Source organism: Myripristis murdjan, chromosome 13 (genome assembly GCF_902150065.1).
Source record: "Myripristis murdjan chromosome 13, fMyrMur1.1, whole genome shotgun sequence".
NCBI classification, from domain to species: Eukaryota; Metazoa; Chordata; class Actinopteri; order Holocentriformes; family Holocentridae; genus Myripristis; species Myripristis murdjan.
Genome location: NC_043992.1, coordinates 20,790,512 through 20,817,651, shown reverse-complemented (window position 1 = coordinate 20,817,651; position 27,140 = coordinate 20,790,512). Strand labels below are relative to the sequence as shown.

Below are 27,140 nucleotides of genomic sequence, written 5' to 3'. Positions count from 1 at the left end.
GTTAAATTTTAAAACTGACTCCTCTGCTAAAAATACTGCTCTTTCAAAAGGCGTGATACCTAACCTGCTTGTCTTTAAAATGCAGGTGAATGGAGAGACTTGCTCAAAAGGGAAATTGTAGTCCTTCTTTGAATGAAACACATCTACCAAATTATCACACCTTCACAGAGATTAGTATTGCCTTTCATGCTGCCGTCATCCTATCACAATTCTCATGGTATATGAGGAACAAACACGACGTATATGAGATTGGCTGCAGATAACAGGACGAGAGAAATAGTTTGGGTGTGCGAAAGGAGTCAGTGTCGAGTTCCAGCTTTCTAAATACAGGCACATACTCATGCACACACACACACACACACACACACACACACACACAGAGCAGGTTTGTCCTTTGTACAATCTGCTGCAGCAAATACACAGGGGATTAGTTTAGACTCGGCCAGAGAGAGAGAGAGAGGGATGGTCGAGGAAAGAGATTGAGAGAGAGAGAGAGAGAGTGAGAGAGTGAGAGGTCAGGAGTAACATCAGGGAGTCAGAGAGAGTGAGAGTGATGGTGGAGGGAAGCATTGCAAAGACAAAAATGGTGGTAAACAAAAAAATCATAACAAGAGTTGTCTTTTTGGCCTAGTCAGAATTTAACATGGTTGATATTCAGAACTACACATCGCTAAATGAAGATTACCAGTGACAGTGACTTGTCAATTTGCCAGTATATTGAGTTACCCACTGTCTTTTGAAAACACCCAGACTTTGTTTTTATTTTGTAATGTCTGCCATTTTGTAAGAGTAGCTGTTGCTGCTGTTTTCAAATAACAAATGTCATATTTTTCGACAATAGTGATAATGATTGTACAGTTACAAAGGATGGAAAGTCCACTGTCATTGCAGATGAGTTACTTTACCCTGCTATTTCAGTATGCCCAGCTCACATCACTTGTCTGACTGACACACACACGCGCACACACACACACACACACGCACATGCACACGCCAGTATCCTGGAATCGATCTGCTGATTGATTGGTGGCTCTCAGGGGTGTGTGGGCCATGGAAGAAGGAAGATGAGAGAGGGAGGGAGAGAGAGAGAGAGACAGGTTTGGTCCTCTCTCTCTCTGTCTCTCTCTCTCTCTCTCTCTGTCTCAGCAAGGCAGAGAGGACAGTAAAATGGTTGAAGTGATTTGGTAATACCTGCATTTTCCCCTCACTCAAACACTGTGGCCATAGTGAGTGGCTTGAAGAGCGAATCAATTTGAATTATTCTCTTAATTGTCTCACTTGTCACAATCATTTTCTTACTCAATTGCTTTGTGGCTCGCTACTTCTCGCTCTCTCTCTTTCACTCTCTCTCTGTCAAACAGAATATAAAGTGTGTGAGTGATTGAACCTCCCTTATTATCACCTTCTGTCTTTTCTGCCCATCCGTCTATCTCTTCCTGGTCACCAGCATCATCTGCCCTGTTTCCTGTTCTTTTTTTTTTTCTCTTGACTGCACCCTGTTTTACCTCTGTCGCCTCCTCTCCCTTATCCCCTTCACCCCACCATCCCCCGTAGGGCTAGTTGATAGTGACCCTTCATGTGCTCCGGTGTCTCCCTGGTCTTTAGTCCATTTGAAAAAAAGCCTCCAGTCTTTTCACTTTTACCACTGACCCCAAACAGAGGCCGATCCAATTACAGCTCAAACCTCCCAACTGCGCTCCCACAGCGCCACGGCTGTTAGTGTGTGTGTGTATGTGTGTGTGCATTTTCGTGTGAGAAAGAGACAGAAAAGAGAGACTATTGAGCGGGTGTGTGTGTGTGAGTGTGTGTGTGTGTGTGTGTCTTGGCGGTGTGTTGGGAGCAGTCAACCGTCCTGCCATGCTATGCAGGGGGTCGTTGTGTATTGCTGGCTCGGAGTCAGTGCTGGTATCTGCATGGAAGTTGGCTTTCCTTCAGCACTGTAGTGCCCTTTCTCTGTCTGTGTGTCTGTCTGCCTCCTTGCCTTTAATTTGTCTGCCTCTCTATTTGTTTGTCTGTCCGTCTCTCTCTCTTTCCTTCACTCACTCTCTCTCTCTCTCTCTCTCTCTCTCTCTCTCTAGTTGCCTCACTCAACCTCCTTTGCTCTGCCTCCATTTGTCTTTCAGTCTCTTTCTTTTCCTCTCTCTCGCTCTTTGCCTCTTTCCCTGTGTGTCTTTGTCTGTCTCTATCAGTTCACGTCAGCTTTATTTATTAGCATGGCAAAATGAATATTTGGGTTGCCAAAGCATCACATGGGCTTTCACATTATTAAAGAAAGAAGACAAAGCTAATGTAGTGCAGAGGAGTAGAAATAAAACAGTACACCAATCACAGTTATACCAAGGAATTAAATATATGAATATCTATCTGTCTCTTTCTCTGTTGATCTCTTAGACTCTATTGGTCTGTCTGTTTGCCTGTCTCTCTGTCTATCAATTCATTTTAATTCATTTTAGTTGGTTTATTGGCTTGAATGTTACACAGACAAAATTGCAACACTTCAGTGGCCATGTTCAATGCAATACAATACAAAACACTAAGTAAAAATCTATGTTCAGCCACGCCCTGTCATTGATATGTGTGTGTGTGCGTGTGTGTGTGTGTGTGTGTGTGTGTGTGTGTGTGTGTGTCTTTAGTGCTGAAGCTGGTTTTCTGCATATTCAGCTCCTGTACCTTCACCTCAGTGTGAATTGGTAGATAGACTGATGTATGACACACATAGTCTGCAGTGTGTGTCTTCCTCTCCCTCTGGGTCAGTCTGTTAACAGGGATTAATAAGAGGTTGACCTCTGTTTGACCTCTGTGGCACAGGCAAAGAGCATCCTGGGATTTCAAGCCAGGTTCCACAGCACATTAACTCGTTTCCTAACAAGAGGCTAAAGGATCTAAGATGCTGTGATACATGGGTGATTTCCTGAGGAGTTGGCCAACAGATGGGTAATTTTTTTCTGTTGCTGGAACAGCAATAAATAGAGAGACAGAATGAAAGTGGATAACATTTTGGGGCACATGAAGTGATGTAGTGGAGGGTAAACTTAAAAAATCAGTTCATCCACTTTACAGTTGTGGAAATGTTTACCATCTTTTGTGGTCAGCATAAATAATAATGTAAATTCATCCATGTGTATGAAGTGGCATCAAACTGATGCAAGTTATGAGTATAAAATAAATGCAGAAGTAATTGAGAGCATTTTTTTTCTCTGCTGGTCCTTGTCTTATAATATATGATAAATACTTAATGGAAGTCATATATTATTCAGTTAAGCAATTGAACACAAGAGGCTGTGTGATGTAGTAACTAACATCATTACTTGCTATAACAGATAGTTACAGTTTTGTAGCAACAATATTGTTTTTATCTCAAATAAAATGCTGAAATAAAGTTGCAATTACCATTTATAATGCTCCGCCAAAAAGTCTAGTTTCCCGAATGAAAAATTTGTTTAGCAGCATAAACTAATCTGAGGGGTTGACTGTTTACAGATGACATGCAACATTACATCTGTTACAGTGTTATTTTTTTGAACCAACCATTAAAAAAAGTCAAGGGCCCGTACCATCTGTCTTGTAGCTGTAGGGTCTAAACAATGATTTTATAAACAGTAACATTCGCCTTGTTTTCATTTTCTTCTTCAGACTCATTATCAAAAGTTATATGTGTAAATGTATTCATTGTTAGCACCACAGATAATGTGGCTTCACTTCGCTGTTGCTAGCTCGTGTAACAAAAGCAGAATCACCCATAGGTGCTAGATATTCAGCTGGTTTGACAGCTGTTGTTGCAGCTCTCAACCAGTCAGACTGCTTGAACAGAAACCTTGTGTGTCTGTGTGTGTGTGTGTGTGTGTGTGTGTGTGTGTGTGTGTGTGTGTGTGTGTGTGTGTGTGTGTTTGAGCATAAATGTGTTTGACCAGCTAATATATGTGGATTGAATCCTAAGAAATATCCCAAGGACTAGTAGACCAATACAAAATGCAACAGAGGGCACATTTAAGCCTTTTGTTTCCCCTCCAGATAACAAATAGTTTCCCTGTGATCAGTTCTTATACGTTGTGGCATGTCGCCAGGTACAGTTTCCAAAAAGCTGCCCAATCTGTCATACTTGTTGTGCATATGTGCATGACTCACTTGTAGTAACTACAGCATCTACAACATACATTTTGGACCACAAGTTTGTGAGAAAATAACTTTGTTACATTAATTTGGACTTGGGAGAAGGGACGAGGGAAAAATAGAAAGAGTGGAGGGAGGAGGCAGTAGTCAATTAGGAAGTCACAAAGTTTATTTACAATGTATCACAACTCTGTAGAGGGATGTGTTTGTGCGTGTGTGTTGTGTGCCCGCAAGCCACTGCTGGTCTTTAACAAGGATGATAAGTGGAGGCATGAAAGAGAGAGAGGTAGACAACGAGAGAAAATTTAGAGAGAATTGGAGTCAGAGTTGGAAGGAGAAAGATAACATTAACAGAGCGGGAAATGTTCTTGTTAGAGATGTAGCAGAAGTTCATGACATGAGATTTTGCAGTGCAGAAAAATATACATTGTGGAGATGAAATAAAGTTTGCCTTTCCAGCTGTGATCTAGTTTCAGAATGGTTGTTTCTCTTTTGCATTGAAATATTGCAGCAAGGCAAGTTTTTGCTTGGGTCATCGCACTTCCTCTTAGCCCAGCTGAACTCGTAAAGATATAGCAGGCAACTTGCACACCTAACACAATTTCTAATCAATGTTATTAGTCAACGTCTAGTTACAAGCTGTTATTAAACTGGTTTGGTTAAGTTTCTTCTGCTACTGTTATAATAATTTATGCTGTAATGCAAAAATCTGCAAGGTGCTTGCTGCAGTTCATGTAGTGAAAAGTATACTCCAGCAACATCTAGTTGTATGTTGTACTTTTATGTTGAACATACTGTGGATTTGGACATGAACACAGGCTAGTAAATGGCACCAGCCAGATGCAATTCCCTGTTTTGATTCTTTTAGAAATATAAAATAGCCTTCAGCCAGTTCAGATGAAAGTGAAATTGAGGGCCTTCCATCAAGCTTTAAGTGTGCTGAGTGGCAGCATTTTTGGTTTCCAGCTATGGGGTAAGGGTAAACTCTGCAGCAATACGTGACAAAGACTGTTTACCAGTCAAGTGATAAGCAGTTACTGATGTTTGGTCAAATGTTGCATTTGATTTTTAAATATGATGTCAGCAGTCTTAAAAACGCTATTGTTGTTCTACTTATCAAGCAATAAATTTCTCAGGTTGCATAGACGTGTAGGACATTTTTAAGGCTTATTTGAGGATGAAATTAGTTTTAAATTTTATTTCAACTGCCATTTTTTTAATTGACCTGGCACAAATGTTTAGATACCCTGTGTGTGTTTTGCACAGTTGATATTTTTACCTCTGAGAAACAATTGATTATAATTGTCTTAATTCAGAATATCCCCAAAATATTGTGATAGTACTGAACTGTGAATGCAGTATTGTGTACCAAACCAAACCAAAAGATGCAAATTCTTTGCCCCATTTTTGTCAAAACGAGTAACCTGTATAATGTTAAAAATATTCTACAAGACAGTGGCTGTAATATGCAACACATTTTGTAAACCTCAATTAAAAAAAAGTTATCTATCTATCTATCTATCTATCTATCTATATTATACTATTTCCTCATAAATATATGAAAGGCAGAACTTGAAACTGACCAACTTACCACTTTCTATTGTAGCCTTTAAATTTCAGATTTTACTTTCACACAAAGCTTCACTGTAATGCGCAGGTTCATCATCGATTTTCATTTGCACAGCTTTGAATTGGAGTTAAAAACCCATAAGCCCTCACAAAATGTACTGGTGAAATCAATCAAGGAGCAGTAAAGATAAAAAATATCCTGCCATCACTTTTCCAGGTATTGAAGCATGAGATCTCAACAAAAAATTAGACTAAAGATACAATACAATCATGTTTTCCAGTTTGTCAGGTGTTATCGACGTGAAACGTTGGGTAGTCTGTGAAGACAGTGAGAGCTACTTTGTTTGATATTCCCATGTTGTTAAGCTGGTTTCATCATTTGTGTGTGTGTGTATATGTGTGCGCGCGTGTGTGTGCATGTGTGTGCTTGTGTGCAATGCATGCATTACACTCAGTTCAAGGCCAGGGCAATGTGTAGGAAGTGGAAGCTTTGGTGCCCACAAGGCACAACTTGAAACTCATGAATGATAATCAGACCCCATTATCTCTCCACTGCATAGCTCTTTACTACTTACACACATTCATGGTGAAATCACACCAAATTACCCTGACATTTTTTTTTTTTTTCAAAGTCCACTGGAAAAAAAAAGTCGAGGTTTTTTGGGGGGGCAGCAATAATCACAGACATCAGTCTCTGTGTTCCCAGAGGGGTTGGCCTTGATGAAATGGGATGTGAGCGTTGTCACAGAATCCTTCAAAGTGCCTGCGAGCTGCAGCAGTTTAGAAGTGCACTTAGAGAGTAAGTGAACCAGTGTGCTCTGACTGATTTGAGTTGGAGCTGAGAAGTGTGCTCACGAGGGAGACGGGGAGTGCATTGCAGAGCTGCAATGCACTCCCCGTCACACCCGTGTGGGTGCTTGGATATTGTATTAATTCATTTATTTAATCAAAATGGTTGTCTTCACAGTGTGCACATGTGAGTGTGTTTGTTTGGGCATCCTTGGATCACATGGTAGTGAGCAGATGAAGTGACAGAACTGGAGCAAGTGTGAAGAGGTCATGCAAAATGTGGGGTTACTTCAGAGAGAAAATGCTGAGTATGGCAGCATCAGTATGTTGAGTGTGTGTGAGAGAGAGACAGAGAGAGAGAGAGAGACAGACAGACAGAGAGAGAGAAAACAGTTTATCTACCTGTATGGAAGAAGGAAGATATCGTTGAAGGGGTAAAAATCCTTTCTGTCAGCTCGGCAAAATGAAAAATGTCCATCACTTTTAGTTGCTGTGGTAACCTTGGAAGTGTGTGTGGATATGTGCACTTCCAAGCTTGGGTGTGTGTGTGTGTGTGTGTGTGTGTGTGTGTGTGTGTGTGTGTGTGTGTGTGTGTGTCTGAGTGAATGTACCAGCGCGTTTGAACCATGAATGCGCATGTCCATGTACAATACATTCCCCTGGCCTCCGAAGCATGCCATCTCAAGGTGTTGGGTTTAAATGGCATTGAGGATTAACATAGGCACTGTGGCTTTGGGTGACGTCATGTTTTAATTGTCGAAATGTCAACTGCCGATCTATTCTCTCCGAGAATTAGGATTACGCACAGACATTAAAGCCTCTCTTTAAAGGCCAGTGAGTTCAATTGCACGGAATTAATCAAGTTGTCAGGATTATGCCAACAACTTAAAACATGGGAGATTTTGAGTCATATTTAATTTTGTTCGTCATGAGATAACGTTTTAAGAGTCGGGTGTTGGGTTTCGTCTTAGCTGGGAGGCACCTGAGCGGTTTGGAGCCACAGCCGGGCTCCTAGTCATCAGCGGGCGAACTGACAAAGCGTGGGATACTCTAGCAGACAGCAGGCCATAGCTCAGAAGGTCACAATGGTGTCACCATTACAAGTAATAGTCAGCCACCCATGTTGTTATTATCCACACACGTGCATGCTTGCACAAAGATGCTCGTGCACACACACACACAAACACACACACACAGAGGCATGTGCACATAAGTACACACACACAATGACACTTCAAACTACTTTACCTGGCTTAACTGCATGGCTGGGTCTTTCCTTACAGAAGGCCGGGCTGTCTGTCTTAGAAAAGTTCAGCTCCCACAACTCAGAAGGTCAGGAACATTACCTCCATTTACATCTCTGCCAACTAACCCCTCCTTTCCCTGATCCTTTCATATTGTCTCTTTCTTTCACACTCACTCTCTCTCATTCTGTCTCTCTCTCTCTCTCTCACACACACTCTGTCTCTCTCTCCATGTGCCCCTCTCCCTCTCCCTGCAATGTCTGATTCACCCACAGGAAGCCATGTGAGAGCAGGTGAGCACACGTGAGCAAAAAGTACAGTAAATGCATTACATCAGGTTTGTACAGCGTGGCTATTATAATTTTTCTGTTACAATTTTTGGCTCAGAAGCTGTGCGTGTCATTACGGCGAAAAGGCTCTTTCCCAGTCTGAAACCACAAGTGCAGTGTCTGCCAGCTCGACGGACGGCCCCGCTGCTGTATGAGCCAAATCAATCAAATCACTTCTAACTCAGATGAAATATGACATTCCTACCGCAGCAAGTCTAACCAACCTGCTCTGAGTGTTTTATACCTGGCACTGAAACACATCCAGGGTGTATTCGGAAAGAGCAAAACAATCCAGGTGTAAATATACTCAGTACACACTGAAGATCTATTTTATCACATTAACAGCAAAATGTAAGTGCATTGTCACTCCAATCTATTTATAATAATTATGTAAATAAACTTGTAGATCCAACGAAGAATCATCAACATGGAAATTCAACAACAGGCAAGCAGCCCAGATATTAATGTACTTGTCAAAAATGGATTGTCGGGATACTAATAGATGAGTGACAAGCGAGACAAGGGTTTTACTTTTTATTTATTTATCTATTTGATTTATCCTTTATTCAACCAGGGCAATCCCATTGACAATAAATCTCTTGTCAGCCAATTTCAGCCAATAACATTCCTCATATTTGCATGTATGTGAGTTGATCGTATGGTATGTTACAGCAAATGAGGTAGTGACTACAGCCTCATGTCATATGGAAGGCTGATGGAGCATGCCGCATAAAGAAATGCCAATACAGCACTTCAGTCAAAGGATCATCTTTGAGTGAGGTGCTTGAACATTCAATGACAGGCAAAAGTGCAGCTTATTTTGTAATGCATTAAGGGCCCTATCTTGTGCCACCCGCTATCCGCTGCCACTACCCGCTACCCGCAAATTGCGGATTTAGGAGCTTCCGCTATCCCTAAACGGTATCTTGCGCCACCCGCTACCCGCTATCCTTATGCCGACTCTGTCATTTGCGCCTGGAGGTGTGTCCGTGGGTGTGTTTCATGCGCTATCCCTAAAGTTGCTATCTTGCGCACACACTTTAGGGAAAGCGGATAGCGGGTGGTCAGGACCACCCGCTATCCGCTATCCCTCAAGTTTGGGCTGTTACGAGAGCGCACCCAGGCGGCTTCAATGCGCGCCCCGACGGAGCCTCGCCACACACACGGTCGGACTGATACCGGGACGCCGCCGGAATGGACTGAGTATATTACTCATATAGACTGTTTAGAGGAAAGACTGTTTTAATTGGACACTTACGCAGGAACGTTTTATTGTTTTATCATAAGCCAGCAGCTGTGCTATATTTTTATTTTTAATATTTTATTTGCCCAATCGACCTTGTCAATAAATTAGTTTACACATAGTTCCACCTCTGCCTCCTGTGTGTCTGTGATGTGGCCCGGGGATTTTACTCAATCAGTACAACCTTGTGACACGTCCACTTGGACACATGTGGCTCCACCTCCCGAATTAACTCGCCTATAATAAAATATATAATATGTATATAAAGCCAACTTGCTTTAGCCTCAGTAGAACCCCTGAGAAAATCTACCTCCCTCTCTCCATCGCGGGTTTAGGATTTAGGATTTAGGATAGCGCATCCTGCCCTTAAAGGCAATGGCACCTGGCACACTGATTGGTTTAACTGGCGTAACACCCAGAACACGCCTATACATAATATAGCGGGTAGCGGAGATGTTTTGCGGATAGCGGGAGGTGCACAAGATAGCAACTTTTACGGGGGAACGCCTCTTCCTAAATCCTAAATCCGCAAATAGCGGGTTTAGGGAGTCTGGCGCAAGATAGGGCCCTAAAAGTCACAATGAAACACCATTTTAAGCTCCTGTCGCTTCCTTAATTTGATGCATTTCCTGTTGAAACAGGTTGTAAGAGTGGGGATTCGCACAAAGACGCAACTTTCAAAAGTGTAAGCAATGGCCAGTGAGTTAGAGAGTGAAAGGCAGTTTTATTAGTTATCTGGGTCGTGCTTGCTCAAAATGCAATCTTCTTGCTCATGCCTACTGGCTCAGCATTATGTCTCCACTTAATATACACTTATTTCAAAGATGTAGACATAATGGAATTTTGTTTTGTTTTTATCATAATTTATTTAATTTTTGCATTTGTTGTTAAATAGGTGAATATTTGGGATGGAAAATTAGTTAACAAGTTGGAAATTCAAATTTTCATCTAATTTGGACCATACTGCTGAGTAATTTGGCTCACAGTTTTTACCCCACCAGCCCTTCCTACATGTGATTTTAGGAGGGAAAACCCTTAGTTTCTGTCACTTCATGCCAGAGCAGAGGATAGGATTGGCCAACACACAACAGGCCAAAACATAGAACTAGAGATCTAATTGTCTGGCAGCTGCTCATTGTTGTTGTTGACACTCAGGTACATTGTCACCACTGTCACCTGCCAGCCCTCACACACACAGTACAGTAGCCAGCAGATTCTATCCCAGCGTGGGTCGGCTAACCAGGAGTCCCATGCAAACAATAAAATCACAACAACAGCACACTGCAAAGACAAACAGCAAAACAATTGCATCCTGTCTTTATTGTTATTGTTATTTTTATTAATGTTTTTTCTTAAGGCTAGGCGATATAAACAAAATCAAGTAGCACAATATACTTGGCCATTTACCTTGATATTGTGATATTGTAGGGATGATTGTTGGTGCTCTCATAAGATATTTTAAAATACACAAAAGGGGTTTTCTGATAAACAATCAATAATGTGGATATGATGACCTATACCCTATCTCAGTATCCAAAATACCAGACAGTATCTTTACTCTCATATCACCAACTCTACTTTCTAACTCTCTATCCCTCTAAGCCCCCCACCCCCACCCCCCTCCAACTTCAGACAGAGGCTAAAGGCTAATGTAAGCCCAAGTTTCTCTCTCCCCGACTCTCACCATACGGTGGCACATGCTCTTCTTTTTTGTTTGTGCAGAAAACAATGTTGCCTGGCAACAACAGAGGCAGAGAGATGGTGCAGTGTGTGTGTGTGTGTGTGTGTGTGTGTGTGTGTGTGTGCGCACGTGCATGCATGTGTATGTGTCTGTCTCTGCACATACCATGCCATTTAGAGGTATTGAGGGAGGGTTAAAGAGAGACAAGAGGTGGGAAATAGAGGTGGAGATTTGTGAAGGCAGAGATAACACAGATGAGAGAGAGATGAAAAGGCAGATGAAGAGAGAGAAGAGGGAGAGAGGAGAGAGCAGTGGCATGAATAGATGGAGGGAGGAAAAAGGAGAGAGGACAAGGGACTTTTCTTAATCATTCATTCTGTGCAGATAGAGAAACAGACACACACAAACACACTGAGCCAAGCAGATTTTGAAGGAAAGAGGATGATTTAACTGAAGATGATAAGAATGGCCATGAAATATGTATGAGCTCATTTAGCGGATGTGCTCTGAACAGCAATACTGACTGCAGTCGATAGTACAGCTGTAGTTACCGCACATTCTTGTTGTTTATCTCTTATCTCTCTCTCTCACTCTCTCTCTCATTCTGTCTGTCTTCCATTATCTCTGTCTCACTGCGCACCTAGTTTCAGCTCACAACTTGGGTACATTTGCGTGTGTGTGTGTGTGTGTGTGTGTTGTAAGATGTCAGGTCTTCCCCTCTTTCCCTATGCTTTTTTTTTGCCTTCATTCTCCCTCCTTATGTCTCTCCTTATCTCCTCTGTTCATCTGATCTTGCTCTTTATTTGTCTTCTTTCTTTACATTTTAGTCAACAGCGTCTCAACAGATATTTGTTAGTATGTAACAGTATCGTTGTGAGTACTCAACTTCCCCTCTTCTAACAACGGAGCAGAAGTTTATCTAGGCTATCTTTTCTTTTCTTTTCTTTTTTTTTTAATGCCGTCCCACTTTGTCTCGACCATGTTCACAAGTTAGTACGCATAATTGGCGTGAAAAACTGACTGACAGATGTTATCCATCTCTCTCTGGACTTCTGTTCCCTTCCCTCTCCCCACAATCCTCTTTTCTCTCACTTCATCTCCCTCTTCCTTTCTCCCCAAATCCTCTGGTCTACCTTCATCTCTCTCTCACTCCTGCAATCCTCTTCACTCTACCTTTGACTCCTTCCTTCCTCAAAATCATCTCTCTACTTTCATCTCTCCCTTGCCTGCCCATATTCTCCTCTCTATCGTTTCCTCCCTCTGTACCTTTTTGGCTGCCCTTCCCCTCTTTTTCCAATGTACTCATCCCTTCCCCTTCTTATAATTTCCCTCCATCCATCTTTCTCATCCTCTCTTTCCTCCCTCTGTCTTTTTTCCATTCTTACCCCACCCTCCCTCCATCTGCATCCCTCTCCATCATTACATTTTCCCTCTCTCCTCTTTCTTCCCTCAGCTATCTGCACTCTGTCTTGCGATGTTGCTCCTAGACGCCTTGCCCCCCCTCCTCCATCTTCTCCTCGTCTCCGTCCTGTTGCCGGGCTACGGTTGCCGGGCGGCGGACATTCCGGAGGACACCACAGCGGAGTTCTCGGTCAGACTGTACCACCGACTGCAGGCAGTGGGGGGTGAGGACAACATCATTTTCTCCCCACTGAGTGTGGCCATGGCCCTGGGCATGGTGGAGCTTGGAGCCAGGGGAGCTTCGCTGGAGGAGATCCGCCAGGCTGTGGGGTTCAGCCACCTGCCGCCAGGTTGGACACACATTTATACACACAGACCCACCAGCACCGGCTCAAATCACCTGCTGCTTCAGGAAGGGAATTCTGCTCCAACTGAGAAAAGTGGAAATCTATTGCCATAAAAAGAAAAACTATTAGTGATATTACATCTGAACACAGACGTCCTCGCTGTTATTATATGAATTGATTGGTTTACAAAATGGCACCTTTGCAGACCTCTGTAGTTCATAGACAGTGAATAATGATTTTTTTTTCCGTAATGGACAGATTTTTTTATTGTATTGAATTAAAATCTGAATATATATTGGATGGAATAAATGTTACGTAATCCTTAAGCTCAAACACACACACACCCACATATAAAGTTATACAGTATGCACATACTGTAGTCAAGTCAGTTTACTTATGTAGCACATTTAAATACAGTGAAACATTGCCCAGAGTGCTGCACAATGACAGATTAAACATTAGACAAAAACTTAAGACAAGTGAAGACAAATTAGTTTGTTAAAATGAAAGCAGATTGCACAACAACAGATAAGAATGAAGACATTGGAACAAAACAAAACAAGTCAAAAACAAATTTAGCCATAAAAACTGAAGTTAAAAACAAAATCAGTGATAAAATCAAGTTTGATTATGCTATTGGTGCAGAATTATTGAGAGTCATTAATACTGAATACAATTATAAAATAGAAATTGAATCTAAGCCAGAAAAACAGAGAGAAAAGGGACATTTTTAATTGGGTGTTAAAAACTGGAAGTGAATTAGCAAACCTGACATCGAGGGGGAGGCTGTTCCAGAGTTTGGGAGCTGCCACTAAGACGGCTCGGTCGGTCCTAGGTGCTAGTTTAGTGCTGGGTACTGATTTAGAAACTGTTGGTCCAATAATTCAACGACATGGGACTTACGGGTTTAACAGATCTGACATAGGCAGTGAAAGTCCAGCATATGTCAAGCACAGCAGTAGTTTGAAATCAGTTCTGTATTGAACAGGTAGCCATTGATAATAGTGCCTGGCCCATTCCAATATATAACAAGTTACAGTAGTCAAGCTGAGAGGTGATGAAAGCACAACTTATCTTCTCAAGGTCTATAGGAGAACGGAAGGGTTTGACCTTGGCTAAAACTCTTAATTGAAAAAAACTGACCTTGACAGCGGATTTGACCTGCTCATCTAATCCAAGCGAAGAACCAAAGATAACCCCAAGATGTCTTACAGTAGGTTTCCAGTATCGTGCCATGGAACCAAGGTATCATGGGATATTGTCTGAGGATATGGGCAGATGACAAGAGGGATTAAGTGCCAGAATCTCAGTTTTGTTTTCATTGAGGGAGAGAAAAATTTGTGAGAGCCATGTTTTAACATCAGCCGAACAACTGGATAAGGAGCTGATTGATGGGTCGGTGTTACGTTTGAGCGGCAGATATATCTGAGTGTTGTCAGCATAAAAGTGATACGCAGTGTTATGTTTTTTTAAATATGGACTCCAGCGGCAGCATATATATTGGCCCCAATATCAGTCAAGCAAACTTTATTGTCCCTATGGGGCAATTCTTCGTACAGCCAGCAAAGAATACATAAATAAATAATATGGAACTTTGTGGTACACCACAGTTCAGAGGAGCCATAACTATATTCACTAGCAAACATGCACACATATGCATGTACATTTGACACCCAGTTTTTGCCCAAAATATAGAAATATGTGTTTCCTAATGCATGTTTCTAAGGTAATGTTAATCATGTCTATTTCTATTGTCCAAGGTAGGTTCATGATTTGTTCAGATACTTACAGCCCACTTCCACCGTCCAAGTAAATGTGTTATATTTAATAACTCCTATTTTAATTTTCTGAGGCAAATTGGATCTAATTATTTTTCAAAACTCTATTGCTTAATCTTAAAGAGCATTGATTACTGCTGTGTCAATAGATTAACTGGGTGTGAAAAGAGGCTGAATGACAAAAACGAAGACAATTTGCAAATGTAAATACTGTATGGCTGAGCCACACCGTACAGACACTCAACTCAGTTCAGTTAAACATTTAGGAACTTATGCTTATGCTGTTCATTTTTTAAATTCACTTTAAATTATTTTTTAAAATGTTAATGACAGTCAGCTCCCTGCTGGCTGCACCAGGAGCATTAAGCAGTGACTGAAAATAGCTGACTGAAAAGATACTTTTTGATTAATGTATGAAATTATCACTATTGTTCAGAAGTTGTAAAATCACATTATTATAGTTTGAGAATAACACTGATGATAACACTAATGATAGCACTGAAATCAACAGAAGAATATTATGTGAATATTATGTAACTTTTTGCGCATTGCCTTTCTGTTAAATCCAAATGATAATCCTCTATCTAACACCCACGACTATTAATCCCTGCAGTCCCACCAGCAGTGAGAGGCGGCCATTTCCATCACTGACTGAAAAAAAGAAAAACCATATGAGGGCATGAGACAAATGTTAGATAGTTGTATCCCCACAGAGACATTCACTCTGTCTGCTGTTCACATACTAATAATGGTTGAATGATTAGTTAAACATCAAATACTGAAAAAATACTTAAAAATAGTTTTGAATGAAGGTTTGAAACTACTTTTGCACATCCTAGTAATATACATAAATTCAACAAATACCACAATACCAAAATAAATACAAATCTGACAAATAAATAGTTGGTATTGGTGGTCTAAATGTATGGAATGTATTAATTCAAACCGTTTTTTGTTGTCTCCCCACCTGCTACTTTCTCTGTAGATTACAAAACAATTATTATTACTTTTACATTATTTCTAAGCATTTAATCATTTAAGTGACACCATTTTAGGGAAATGGAAACTCGTACAAGTGCATCTATGAGAAAATGCTTACGTTGCATGGAGACAGCCCCCTCACTGTGAGCTGACGGTCTCTGTCAGCTCAAAATCTTGCTGAGTGTTTTTTCAGCAAGCTGTGCTGGAACTTAATCAACAGTGTTGGACTTAAAGGTTGTAAGAGCACCTTGGGGAAATAAAATCTGAGGAGCTAAAGTACTTGTCATTTTCAAAATCAATTATACAACTCTGTGTGTGTGTGTGTGTGTGTGTGTGTGTCTTTCCTGCTGTTCTCCAAGGCGAGGAGTTCTCTTTGCTCCAGAACCTGACAGCGGCTCTGTCGGACGATGACACCCACTACGTGATCCGATTTGCCAACAGCCTCTTCCTGCAGGAGGGCGTGACCTTCAACCCCGAGTTCCTGCGTCTGATGAAGAAGTACTTCCGGGCCGAGGTGGAGACGGTGGACTTCAGCGAATCTGCGGCTGTCGCTGAGCAGATCAACAGCTGGGTGGAAAATCATACTGAGAGTGAGTTTAAGGAGAGAGGAGGAGGTAATATGGAGGGAGAGCGGGAGAGCGAAGGGAAGGACAGATGAGAGGAAGACGCAGTGATGGAGTTTGTTTGTTGGGATACAAAATTGTTAATATGTTGAAACCATTGGAATCAAGAAAATAGCACTTTATCCAAGAAAATTATGGAAACAAGTTGATTAGCATTGGAAAAAAAGCAGAGACAAGTATTTCATCCCACAGGCAGATTTTTTTTTCACTTTGATTTGACGTCCTGAGTTGTGTAAAACATCTGCATCACTGTCATCCATGTTCTTCAATTACTGAATGATGGATGTAAACACCATCCAAAAATATATGTATAAATATATTATATATTTTGTTGTCTGTATTATTATAATATTTCAATGATAGGGGGAGGTTGATTCACCTGTCCAAACATCAATTATTTTATCTTTTTTTTATCAAATAGAAGTTAAATTAAACAAATCTGAAACAAAAATCTCTATTAAATCAAATGGTGCTTTTCCATAACATGGTATATACTTGACTCACCTTAGCACTACCCACCTGTTTGGTTTTCCATCAGGCAAAATTTTGGGCTATATTAAACTGAACTGAAAATTCCAACACCTTTCGGTATAAAGCCATTGAAATAAATAAGCATAATACTAAAGAGCTGTCTTGCGTAGTCATTCTCCTCTGGTGTTGATAAGGCTCTGTGACCTTGCATGCCAGTTTGGGGACTTGGTGGTGGTGGTGGTTGGGTTTATATGGCACAGAATATCACATATGGGTGTAAATACTGTGATAAGCAATATTATTTGGATATTAGCTTGGTGTACAATATGCATATCGCTCCCCTCAGGTAAGATCCGCGAGCTGCTGTCGGCTGAGGACTTTAACAGTGTGACTCGCCTGACTCTGGTGAACGCTGTGTACTTCAGAGGCTCCTGGAAGAACCAGTTCAGACCAGAAAACACCAGAACCTTCTCCTTCAGCAAGGACGACGGCTCCGAGGTGCAGACCCTGATGATGTACCAGCAGGGAGACTTCTACTACGGTAGGGATGAGTGCTTTGTGTGTGTGCACACATGTGTGTTTTGAGTTTTACTCGTGGCTGTCTTTGTGTGTCCCTGAATATCAGCTCATATTACCAGAGGTTATTTAAAATGTTAATCTTAGATGTAAAATATTCATATTGGGACTGTTATTCCCTTGAAATTTTCCTCTGTTCTTACTCTGTGTGCAGTCTTTTTCAGTCTGTACTGCTTCTCTTCACACTTCACTGGCACAGTAACTTCTCTTTGGTCTTTTTTGCACTTTTTGATGGCTATTTTGTTAATGTTGTATACAGTATTAGCTGTGCTTTAACACTGTGTCATGTGACATGCTCAAGCATTTGGTGTTTCAGAGTTATTTTGCAAAGCTAGATCTACTCTGACATTAGGCAGAGCACTCAAGACAGTTTTGTCTTTTAAGTCTCTTGTAAGTCTCTTGTCTGTGTGTATCATCATAATTATTCTAATATTTTCTTCACACGGCTTGCCCCTGCATCCATATTTGGGCTGTTTTATTATTGTCAATTGGCAGTCGTAGCACTGGGTGTCATGTTTTGTCAGGTGCTTTGCTGTTTGTTAGTTAATTTTGAGTAGTTAAATCCAGTCAGGCATTAGCTTTAAATGTGCAAGTCTGCCTGAATTAAGGGCCTCTTTAGATCTGTGGTAAATTTGTATTTCAGTGTGATCTAAACCTGATGGGCCTCATCATGCCCGCTTCCTGTGTGGTGTGATTTGAAGGCTTTACAGCCCTGTAGAGGGCTGTGTGGTATCAAATGTGGTTGTTTGTTTTGGCGTTGTTGTGTAGTTACGTCTGCTTAAGCACCAAATCTAATGGACTAGACTATTTAGAGTCTTTATCTGCCCTGGTGCTGCTGGTATCTAAAATGGTTGTAAAGACTCTTTCCACCCCAAGTCCTTTTGTGGTGTGTTTTATCAGTGCCATACAAGGCAAAATTCCCCATTTTTTTAGAATGAGATTAACTGACTTAATCTCATTCTCGTTTTGAGAAATTTGTTCTTCTTAGAACAACTGAAAAATGGTGGGATAAGATGATTTCACTTGTTAACAATTAGGGTTGAAAAATCAAAAATCAAAAAGATCAAAAAATCATACTGCATTTAATTTTAGAAATTGTGATATGATTTCGATTTTTTAATTTTAGGAATGATCATTTTTGCATTGTAATTTACGTTTTCCCTGGAAAAAGCTGTTTAAAATTATGATGGTGTGTGATTTTTTTTTTTTTTTTTTTTTTTTTTAGTAGACAAACATGTTACACATTTTACCTTTTATCAAACAACTGCAGCTCTTGAGATTTGGATATTGCACTTGGCCATATTGCGATGTTGATAATATTTACTTGTTCAGCCCTATTCCCAATTCAGTTTCACTTGTTTCAGCATTTTTTTTTTCTGCAACCAAGTATAAATGTATTAAAACAAGGCAGAGTAAGGCAGATCAGCCCACTGGTATCAAGAAAATGACACTTAATGGGAACAAAAATCTAGGGAGAAGTTGATCAACACTGGAAACAAATGAAAGGAAATGATTTTAAGACTGAATATGAGGCTAAACGGTGTGTTAAGGAGGATATTTTTGCTGTGTATTCGGCTCAGTCTGTGGGAGTCAGATGTGTAAAATGTTGCTGAATTTGGTGTTTCAAAGCTCTAGTTGCGATACGCCACATTGTTTGCGCAGAGTCGTGCAGGACTGCTTTCATGCTGTCGGTTTATATCTAAATAATTCTAGTGCATCTTTTTTGCATCAAGTCAGTTTTCGTCTGGTGTTCTTCCAAAGCTAGTTACATCATATTCTTACTGCACTGCTGCTAAAGTTGGTGCTTTAGAGTTATTTTGGTGCAGTCTGTGTTTGTGCAGTCACATCGCACACTTGCATACACCAAGTTCACAGGGTGCGCACAAATTCGACATCTCACAATCTTTTTGTGCATGGGTGTGTGTGTTTCTCGTTTTGTGTGTGTGTGTGTATGTGCATGTGTCTGTGCGTGAGAGCTGCAGAATAGGGACAGGTCCATGGAGAGAAGCCTGTGTTAGCATTCTTATTCTGGAGCATGATCATATTGGTAAAGTGAAATGTTTCAGGAAGCTGGACCTCAGTGTTGTGCTGCACTGTTGCCTCGCCCTACATCAGCAGCCGTTACCCAGAATGCTAAGTCAGTGAAGGATACTGAGTCTGTTTTTAATTTTCCCTTTTAAGTGGCTTCAAAGGAAAAACCGTGCACAAACTTTGAACAAAGCCAAGCACAATTTGTGTGTGTATGTGTGTGTACACGCATGAGGGTGTGTGTGTGTGTGTGTGTATGTATACCAGGATGTGTGTTGTTCCTAGATAAAACAGTGTCATTTACATTAACTCGGTTTGACTTAATTTATACACACACACACACACACACACACACACACACACACACACACACACACACACACTAGGTTTTTCACCACCTAATTCAGTTTTAATTATAATTTCAGCAACATGCTCACAAACCTAGGTCATTACATTTCATGTGTTTTTTTTTTTACTCTGAATGTAATTAAACCCTTAAGTGTCCAAGCTTAATGCAGTGGTTTTTAACTGGTTCACTGTGGAAAAATAAAGAGATGCAGCGATGCGTGCTGCATAATCAATAAAATCAATTGGTGTGTCTTTACATGCTCACACATGTGCATGTCCCCTCCTCTCCAACACCTTACCTGGGCTGGGTGATTAAAATTAGGGCTAAAATTAGGGCTAATATCAAAGATCCATATCAGAACCCAATCTGGGAATTTGAAAGTGAACAGGGTAAGCTAAAAAAATGCCTGATCAAATTCAAATCCAAAATGTATCTCTTCTGCCACAGAGAGGTGTTGTAAGATGTATAGTGTCACAAATTATAACTTTCCACTAATAGCATCAGTAAAAAAACTAATTTTAGGAGAGCTAAAATTTTAAAATAATATTCCTGAAAATATTTAATGTTCTTTTCAGTTTTCAAATAAAAAAAAAAAGGGTCACACTTTTTTTGGACTATCTAATGTAAATACTCATCTTAGTATCAAAGGACTGGGTTTGGTTTGGTTGATATTACCGTAAGCTGAAAATTGTGTATTATTATTGGTTTAGACAGCAGAATTATTTGCCACAACATCCCAAAATCACAATATGGTCACAATATCCAATCCAGTCCAATCCACTTTATTTATATAGCACAATTTAACAAACACAAGGTTTCCAAAGTGCTGCACAGCAAGATAAAACACCACAAAATAACACAACAAAAGCAGAATTAAAAGGTAAAAACACAGTAGGATAACACAATAAAATGAGATAAGATCAATTAAAATAAAATCAGATAAAGTAAGTAATAATAATGATAATAATAATAATAAGATAATAAAACAGAATAGGATAGAATAAATAAAATATATAAAAATATTAAAATAAAATAATAAAATAAAAATAAAATAAAATAATAATACAATTATAATTTTAATAGAATAAAATAATGTAAAATGCAAAAAAAAACATGCATACATAAAATCATAAATCATAAAATCATAAATCCTACATGGCATCAAAAGCTAAAGAAAAGAAGTGGGTTTTAAGAAGGGTTTTAAAATGAGATAGTGAGGAGGCCTGCCTAATGTGCAGCGGCAATCGATTCCAAAGTGTTGGAGCCGCTACGGCAAAAGCTCGTTCCCCTCTGAGCTTTAACCTAACTTTCGGCACGGTCAGGAGCAGCTGGTCAGCTGACCTAAGAGAGCGGCTCGGAGAGTAGGGGAGCAGCAGCTCAGAAAGGTAGGGTGGGGCAAGGCCATTCAGGGCTTTAAAAGCAAATAAAAGGATTTTAAAATGAATCCTAAAATGGACGGGCAGCCAGTGGAGTGAAGCTAAAATAGGTGAAATGTGCTCATACTTGCTTGTGCCAGTTAAAAGACGTGCAGCAGCATTTTGTACGAGTTGAAGACGGGCAATGAAGGATCCACTAACCCCCATGTAAAGTGAATTACAATAATCCAGCCGAGTGGTCACAAAGGCATGGATTACAGTTTCAAATTGCTGTCTCTGAAGGACAGGTTTAATTTTTGCCAGCTGCCTTAACTGGAAGAAGCTTGACTTCACCACTGCTTTAATCTGGCTGTCAAAATTTAGCTCTGTGTCCACTTTTACCCCCAGATTTTTCACAATTGGCTTGTGAATATGGTTACTTGAAGATGAATCTGATTTATTGCATAACTCTAGCACTTCACAGAGAGCTGTGCCGTATGAATGCGTGTGTGTGTGTGTGTATGTGTGTGTGTGTGCATGCTTGCGTTTGTGTGTCTCTTTTTATGCCTACATCTCACGCTCTGTCTCTCCACCCCCCCACCAGGTGAGTTCAGTGATGGCTCCCAGGAGGCTGGCGGGGTGTATCAGGTACTGGAGATGCCGTACGAGGGAGAGGACATGTCCATGATGATCGTTCTGCCTCGGCAGGAGGTGCCGCTGGCTGCTCTGGAGCCCATCATCAAAGCACCGCTCCTGGAAGAGTGGGCTAATAACGTGAAACGGCAGAAGGTGGAGGTCTACCTGCCGAGGTGAGGGACACACACACAGAGAATGACACACATAGACGCATTCATGTACTTGTACAGTCGTTCATACTTACAGTTGCATCAATCCCACTTGCTGGAGGAGTGGGCTGATGATGTTCAAGAAAAAAATCCGTCCTCATATTCTCTCTTACAGTTAAATCTCATCAGTCAACCTGTGATGTTCAATGCATTTTCCTGAGTTATTTTGTGATTGAGTGTTGTAATTTACATAGTTGATGTACCCACTTTCCTTCAACTTGCTTCGGCTACTTCTGCTTGAATTAGATTACCTACGTTTCCAGAATGCATTTCGTCAATACCCTGAGGAATTGTCTAAACATTCAATACATGTAGGGGAGGAGAAGAATAGTGATAGTGATAGAAAAGGTAAAGTGACATGCTAGACTTTTTTCCACTCAGAAAAATCAACAACACTTATTACTCAAAATGCAGCATGTGTTGCATTGTATATTGGGCTATGAAGGCTGTTGTTGGTAGAGAATATTGCTGTACCAAGACGATGAGTTTCCATCTGTACACTTGTTTAACATTGATGGAGAATGGAGAGTCTCCAAAGAAGCCAATGCTCTTTGATACTGAGGGACTAAGACCAAAACCTGACATTTATTGTCGAAGCTTTAGTTTATTTATTGCCATTAAACTCAGTTTTAGCTGCACTGTAAAGTGACACATCAACACATTGTCTACATTTGGCTCATTATGTGTAGGAATATTTGAAAAAACAACACCAAACAGTGTTACAGAGTTTTAGGGTCGACGTAGGCTTTTAAGAGGCAGAGGGTTCAGTTGTCTATCTACTCACCTGCTTAGGGGAGATACAGACACATGCACAATGATATTACATTTTACATTTGAAGAATTTAGCCGATGCTTGTATCCCTAGCAGCGTATCGGGTGCACAGGGAGGAGTTTAGCATCTGCTCAAGAATACACAGATGTATATATTATGCTATCTTGTCTATGCTATCCTTGATTTAATGTGTCATGCTTTGATTACTCCTGACTGTAACTATAATCAGTGACATTTGAGACTCTTCCTGCACTGTTTAGGTTCAAGGTGGAGCAGAAGATTGACCTGAGGGACACTCTGCAAGAGCTGGGAATAAAGAACATATTCTGCAAAGATGCTGATCTCTCTGCCATGACAGGTGAGAGACTGCTAAACAGCACACACAGGACACAAATATGGGCACAGCATTGATGCATAAATAACTGTGAACACATATACAGCACACACGGGCGCACACACATGGACAAACTGCATGCAAAAGGAAACTCAAAAACACAAATAGGTGTGAGAGAGAGACAGATTTAGTATGAGGAATAAGCTGTTGTTAAGCGCTAAGCATGGGAAGTTGATTCAGTGTTTCTGCTCCCTGGCTGCAGTCAAGTACCCTCCGGTACTTTCTAAGGTAACCAAGGTAACTGGCACTGAGTGGGCAGGTCAGAGCTGTCACATCATCTGGTAAAAATAGATCCAGAAGAAGAGAGGAAGAGAGACACAGATAAATATGGGGCATAACAATGCCAGCACATACGAACAGCTTGAGATTCATCCAAAGAAACAAGTGATCTCTCTTACTGCAGAAAGCCCTGGAAAAATCAGCAGCATTATCGCGAGCATGGAAGTGGCAAACAAACTTCATTCACACAATCAAATGTACAAAATCACAGTTCAGTGAAAATTCACTATATGCAGTTTAGTAGGATCAGAGCCCACATAGATCTCAGTTAAACAATCTGCAGACAAACAATCCTTTAAAATCAAGGGCCTTCATGATCACTGAGAAGTAAGAGACCCAAAGTAAGTTGTGCTTGATGATCAAATTATGTGGACATTTAAGGTACTGTTAGTGTAATATGGTGAAACTGCAATGCAGTGGTGTATATATAGGTGGTTACATCAAAATGGCCAACATATTTAGTAACTTAGGCCATATATTCAACAGCAAATTTTACTTTAGACATATTTTGGGCAGGGGAGGGGCAGAGTTGTCATCTTGATGTTGTTTTTCAAGGACTGATGGAGTGGCTGAAGTGGATATATTATATATTATATGGTGTATATATTGTATTATGCTGCATACTGCTAGGCCCACAATATACTGACGTACCAGCAGCCTAGCAGAGAAGTTTCAAGCTCAGTTTAGAACCAAAATCACATCACACCGTCTTCACATCTCAGCAAGCAGCTTTCACTCTCACCTATGCCTTAAAATAGCAAGGTGTTGGTGTGTGTGTGTGTGTGTGTGTGTGTGTGTGTGTGTGTGTGTGTGAGTCTGTGTCTGTGTCTGTGTCTTTCTGTGTGTGTGTATGTGTGTGTGTTTGTTCCAGATGGAAAGGACCTGTTCATTGGGAAGGCAGTGCAGAAGGCCTACCTGGAGGTGACTGAGGAGGGGGCAGAGGGAGCTGTTGGGTCAGGTAGACTCCGTCATCATCATCATCATCATCATCATTGTTAAATTTCTTATCATTGGTAGTAGTGTCAGTAGTAAAGCTAATTGCAGTATAATTTCTGCATCTTTGTCTGCATGAGCTGATCTTATACGAAAAGTTCCTCAAACTTCACTAAACACTGCCCCCCTCTGTTAGAGAGTAACAGTGGTGTTTGCTTTTCTCTTCTCTCTCTCTCTCTCTCTCTCTCTCTTTCCCTCTCTCTCCCTCTCTCTCACAGGAATGATAGCCCTGACAAGGACTCTGGTGCTGTACCCGCAGGTCATGGCTGATCACCCATTCTTCTTTGTCATCAGAAACCGGAGGACAGGTGTGTGTCTGTGTGTGTGTGTGTGTGTGTGTGTGTGTGTGTGTGTTTGTGTATGTCCATGGATATGTGTACATGATTAAGCAGTTGGAGGAGTGTGTGTATATGTAGATGTGTCTACATGTATCAATTACTAACTGATTGATTGTCTGTGCGTCCGCAGGTGCAGCTTTGAATGAATGCATTAAGTATTAAATATGACCGTGTGTGTGCTCATTGAGCGCGGCCATCACTTTAATGTCTATGTGTATGTGCATGTATGGTGTAACCCAACCCTCTGTCCATCCCATCTCCTCACAGGCTCCATCCTCTTCATGGGCCGGGTCATGACCCCTGAAGTCATCGAGCCCAATGACCACGACTTCGACTCCATGTAACCGCAGCGCGACATCGCACACTTGCAGCCAATCAGATCTGACGTCATAAATGCTACCTATCCTCTTTTGCCATCTTCAGCTGTGTTTTTATATACTCTTTATGAGAATATAATATAAACCGAATGTTATAAGATATATTATATATTGAAATATGACTTATGATGTGACTGTGTTTTGATACTGGAAGCTTTAAACACTTGGGATACAGACATGCAGAACAAGGAAGATGTAAATATTATAAAAGTAAAGGTGGGTTTGTAAACTATATAAGCAGAATGAACATGCGATACACATTCCACGCACAACCCCTTTAAGTTCAGCAGCTTCATACTCTCCTGTGCGTGCACACACAAACACACACACCCACACCCACACACAGTTTTCTCTCTTCTCCACACATAGTTACTGTCTTTCTTACAGGTATGTTCACACTGTATTTTTCACACTTTAATTATATCGTTGTACATTTGACATTATATAAATATATATATATAAATATATACATTAAGTAATTATATTCAGTATTTATTGCAGAATAAATATACTTACACATTTTGTCATTATATAATGAATCTTAGTAATATATCTGTTCCAGACAGTATTCCAGTCATTTTTTTACACTGTAGGCACATGGCTAAACTGCTGATGAACTAATATGCCTTATCACATCTGAGTGGTTGATTTAGCCCCAGCCGGGCAGCTCACAGGTGAGCAGAGGGGACTGCGTAACTAAGGCAGGTTGCCATAGAGACGGACTGGGGCATGCAGCTGCATTGAAAACTGCTGTGCTGTCTTGGATGTACATACAGGGAGCAACAGTAACACCAGCTGTATTCAGTCTTTTACTCAATAAAACCATGAATGTGTTCCAATTCTAAAAAGAAAAAGCGGTCTGCTTTGTGTGTTGAAGATTTATTCATGCTGACAAATGTATTTTTGCCTGTAAACTGCATTTTCAAGGACAGAGTAGCAAAGATTAACAATCCACTGCGTTTATGATATAAGTGAAAGATGATCACAAAGCTGTAAAACACATGTTCCCTCTAGCTTTGCATTGGGTTCTTAAAAGGAGGGAATTGCTGAGAGTGATAAAAATGCAGTACTTCAAGTCAACCTATTGAGAAAAGTCCATTATATATTCAGTGCCTGATTAATAAGAGACAGAGCCAGGGCAGCAGCTGGCTGTCCAGTTGTAACTCAGTTTGCCAGGGCAGAGGATGCCTTGCCAAGGCAACTTGAAGTAATGGCAGGCATCACCTAGCTCACACACACACAAGACAGATCATATCGCCCTGCTAGGCAAGGATATACTGTAGCCAAGGACAGATGGGCCCTGCATGATTGATTCTGATAGATGTTAAATCATAAGGCATTTATCAGATAATTAAATAAGTCCCCACATTTTTTTTCCAAAGGAGGGCAGGCACGTCCTGGGCCAATATCTTATGAGGTGTTAAAGGAAAGATTCTGGAAAGCAAAAGTGGAAAAAGTTGTTTCAACTGGACCCAAAATGAATCCTATAACATTTTGTGCTAAAAAGTTGAATTTTTTGAAGGTGCACTGCTGTGCTTTAATCATCTTCACTGCTCAGGCAAGATTTATTCAATATAGAATTTATGTTTAATGACTCCATATAATACACACACCAAACCTCTACTACTACCTATGCAATTGCTGTATGTGTGATTATGTTATTGTAATCTGGTGGTAGTAGTTGGGTGTAGCTGAGTGTATATCATCTCTGAACCAGGAAAATCTGAGCTAATATTATGTATACCATGTTGTAAATCCTAAATAATAGATAGATCATCCAATGAGGTAAACAATTAACACACACAAATCAATACCACTTCACAAACCTGCAGTATACCATAGCAGCATACCTTACATTTTGATGCTGGAGTGCCACTGGCATTGATAACAAGATATTAGTAGACAAATCTTGATAATCACTTTCCCTATGGGTGTTTCTGCCATTTAATTAACTTTTCTTGGCTGTTTATGCAAAATGTGACTTGTCAGACAAAGACCATGAAAATAACATTGCTGTCAAAATAAAAATGGGGACGATTTCTTATATATATGACTATCACTCATGGACTCTGTCTAATTTTGTTTGTGTTCATTTTCATCATTTCATTTAGCGTGAGCAGGGCTAGCATCAGGTGTGTGATTCATGTCGGTATTCCAAATTTATGTAGAGAAAAAAACATGTTGGAATCTGAGTGGCCAGGATAATACAACCTGCCGAAGGAAGTTGGATATTACGGCAAGAATTTTACTTACATCCAAATTGCAGAA

At 40.5% G+C, this 27,140-nt stretch overlaps 1 protein-coding gene across 2 annotated transcripts in view; it reads left to right on the top strand.

The window, feature by feature from the left end:
- The window catches only part of serpini1 (serpin peptidase inhibitor, clade I (neuroserpin), member 1), a 29,725-nt gene extending 2,794 nt beyond the window's left edge, over positions 1 to 26,931 (top strand). The window contains exons 2-9 of one of the 2 annotated variants that reach the window (XM_030067781.1): positions 12,419 to 12,716; positions 15,832 to 16,062; positions 16,913 to 17,107; positions 21,479 to 21,683; positions 22,752 to 22,849; positions 24,036 to 24,122; positions 24,376 to 24,465; positions 24,763 to 26,931. In XM_030067781.1, coding sequence (XP_029923641.1) covers positions 12,419 to 12,716; positions 15,832 to 16,062; positions 16,913 to 17,107; positions 21,479 to 21,683; positions 22,752 to 22,849; positions 24,036 to 24,122; positions 24,376 to 24,465; positions 24,763 to 24,839 — 1,281 coding nt within the window. In that variant the 3' untranslated portion in view covers positions 24,840 to 26,931. The remainder of the gene's footprint in view (positions 1 to 12,418; positions 12,717 to 15,831; positions 16,063 to 16,912; positions 17,108 to 21,478; positions 21,684 to 22,751; positions 22,850 to 24,035; positions 24,123 to 24,375; positions 24,466 to 24,762) is intronic. The other variant, XM_030067783.1, reaches the window with a different exon arrangement.
- The last annotated feature ends 209 nt before the right edge of the window (positions 26,932 to 27,140 follow it).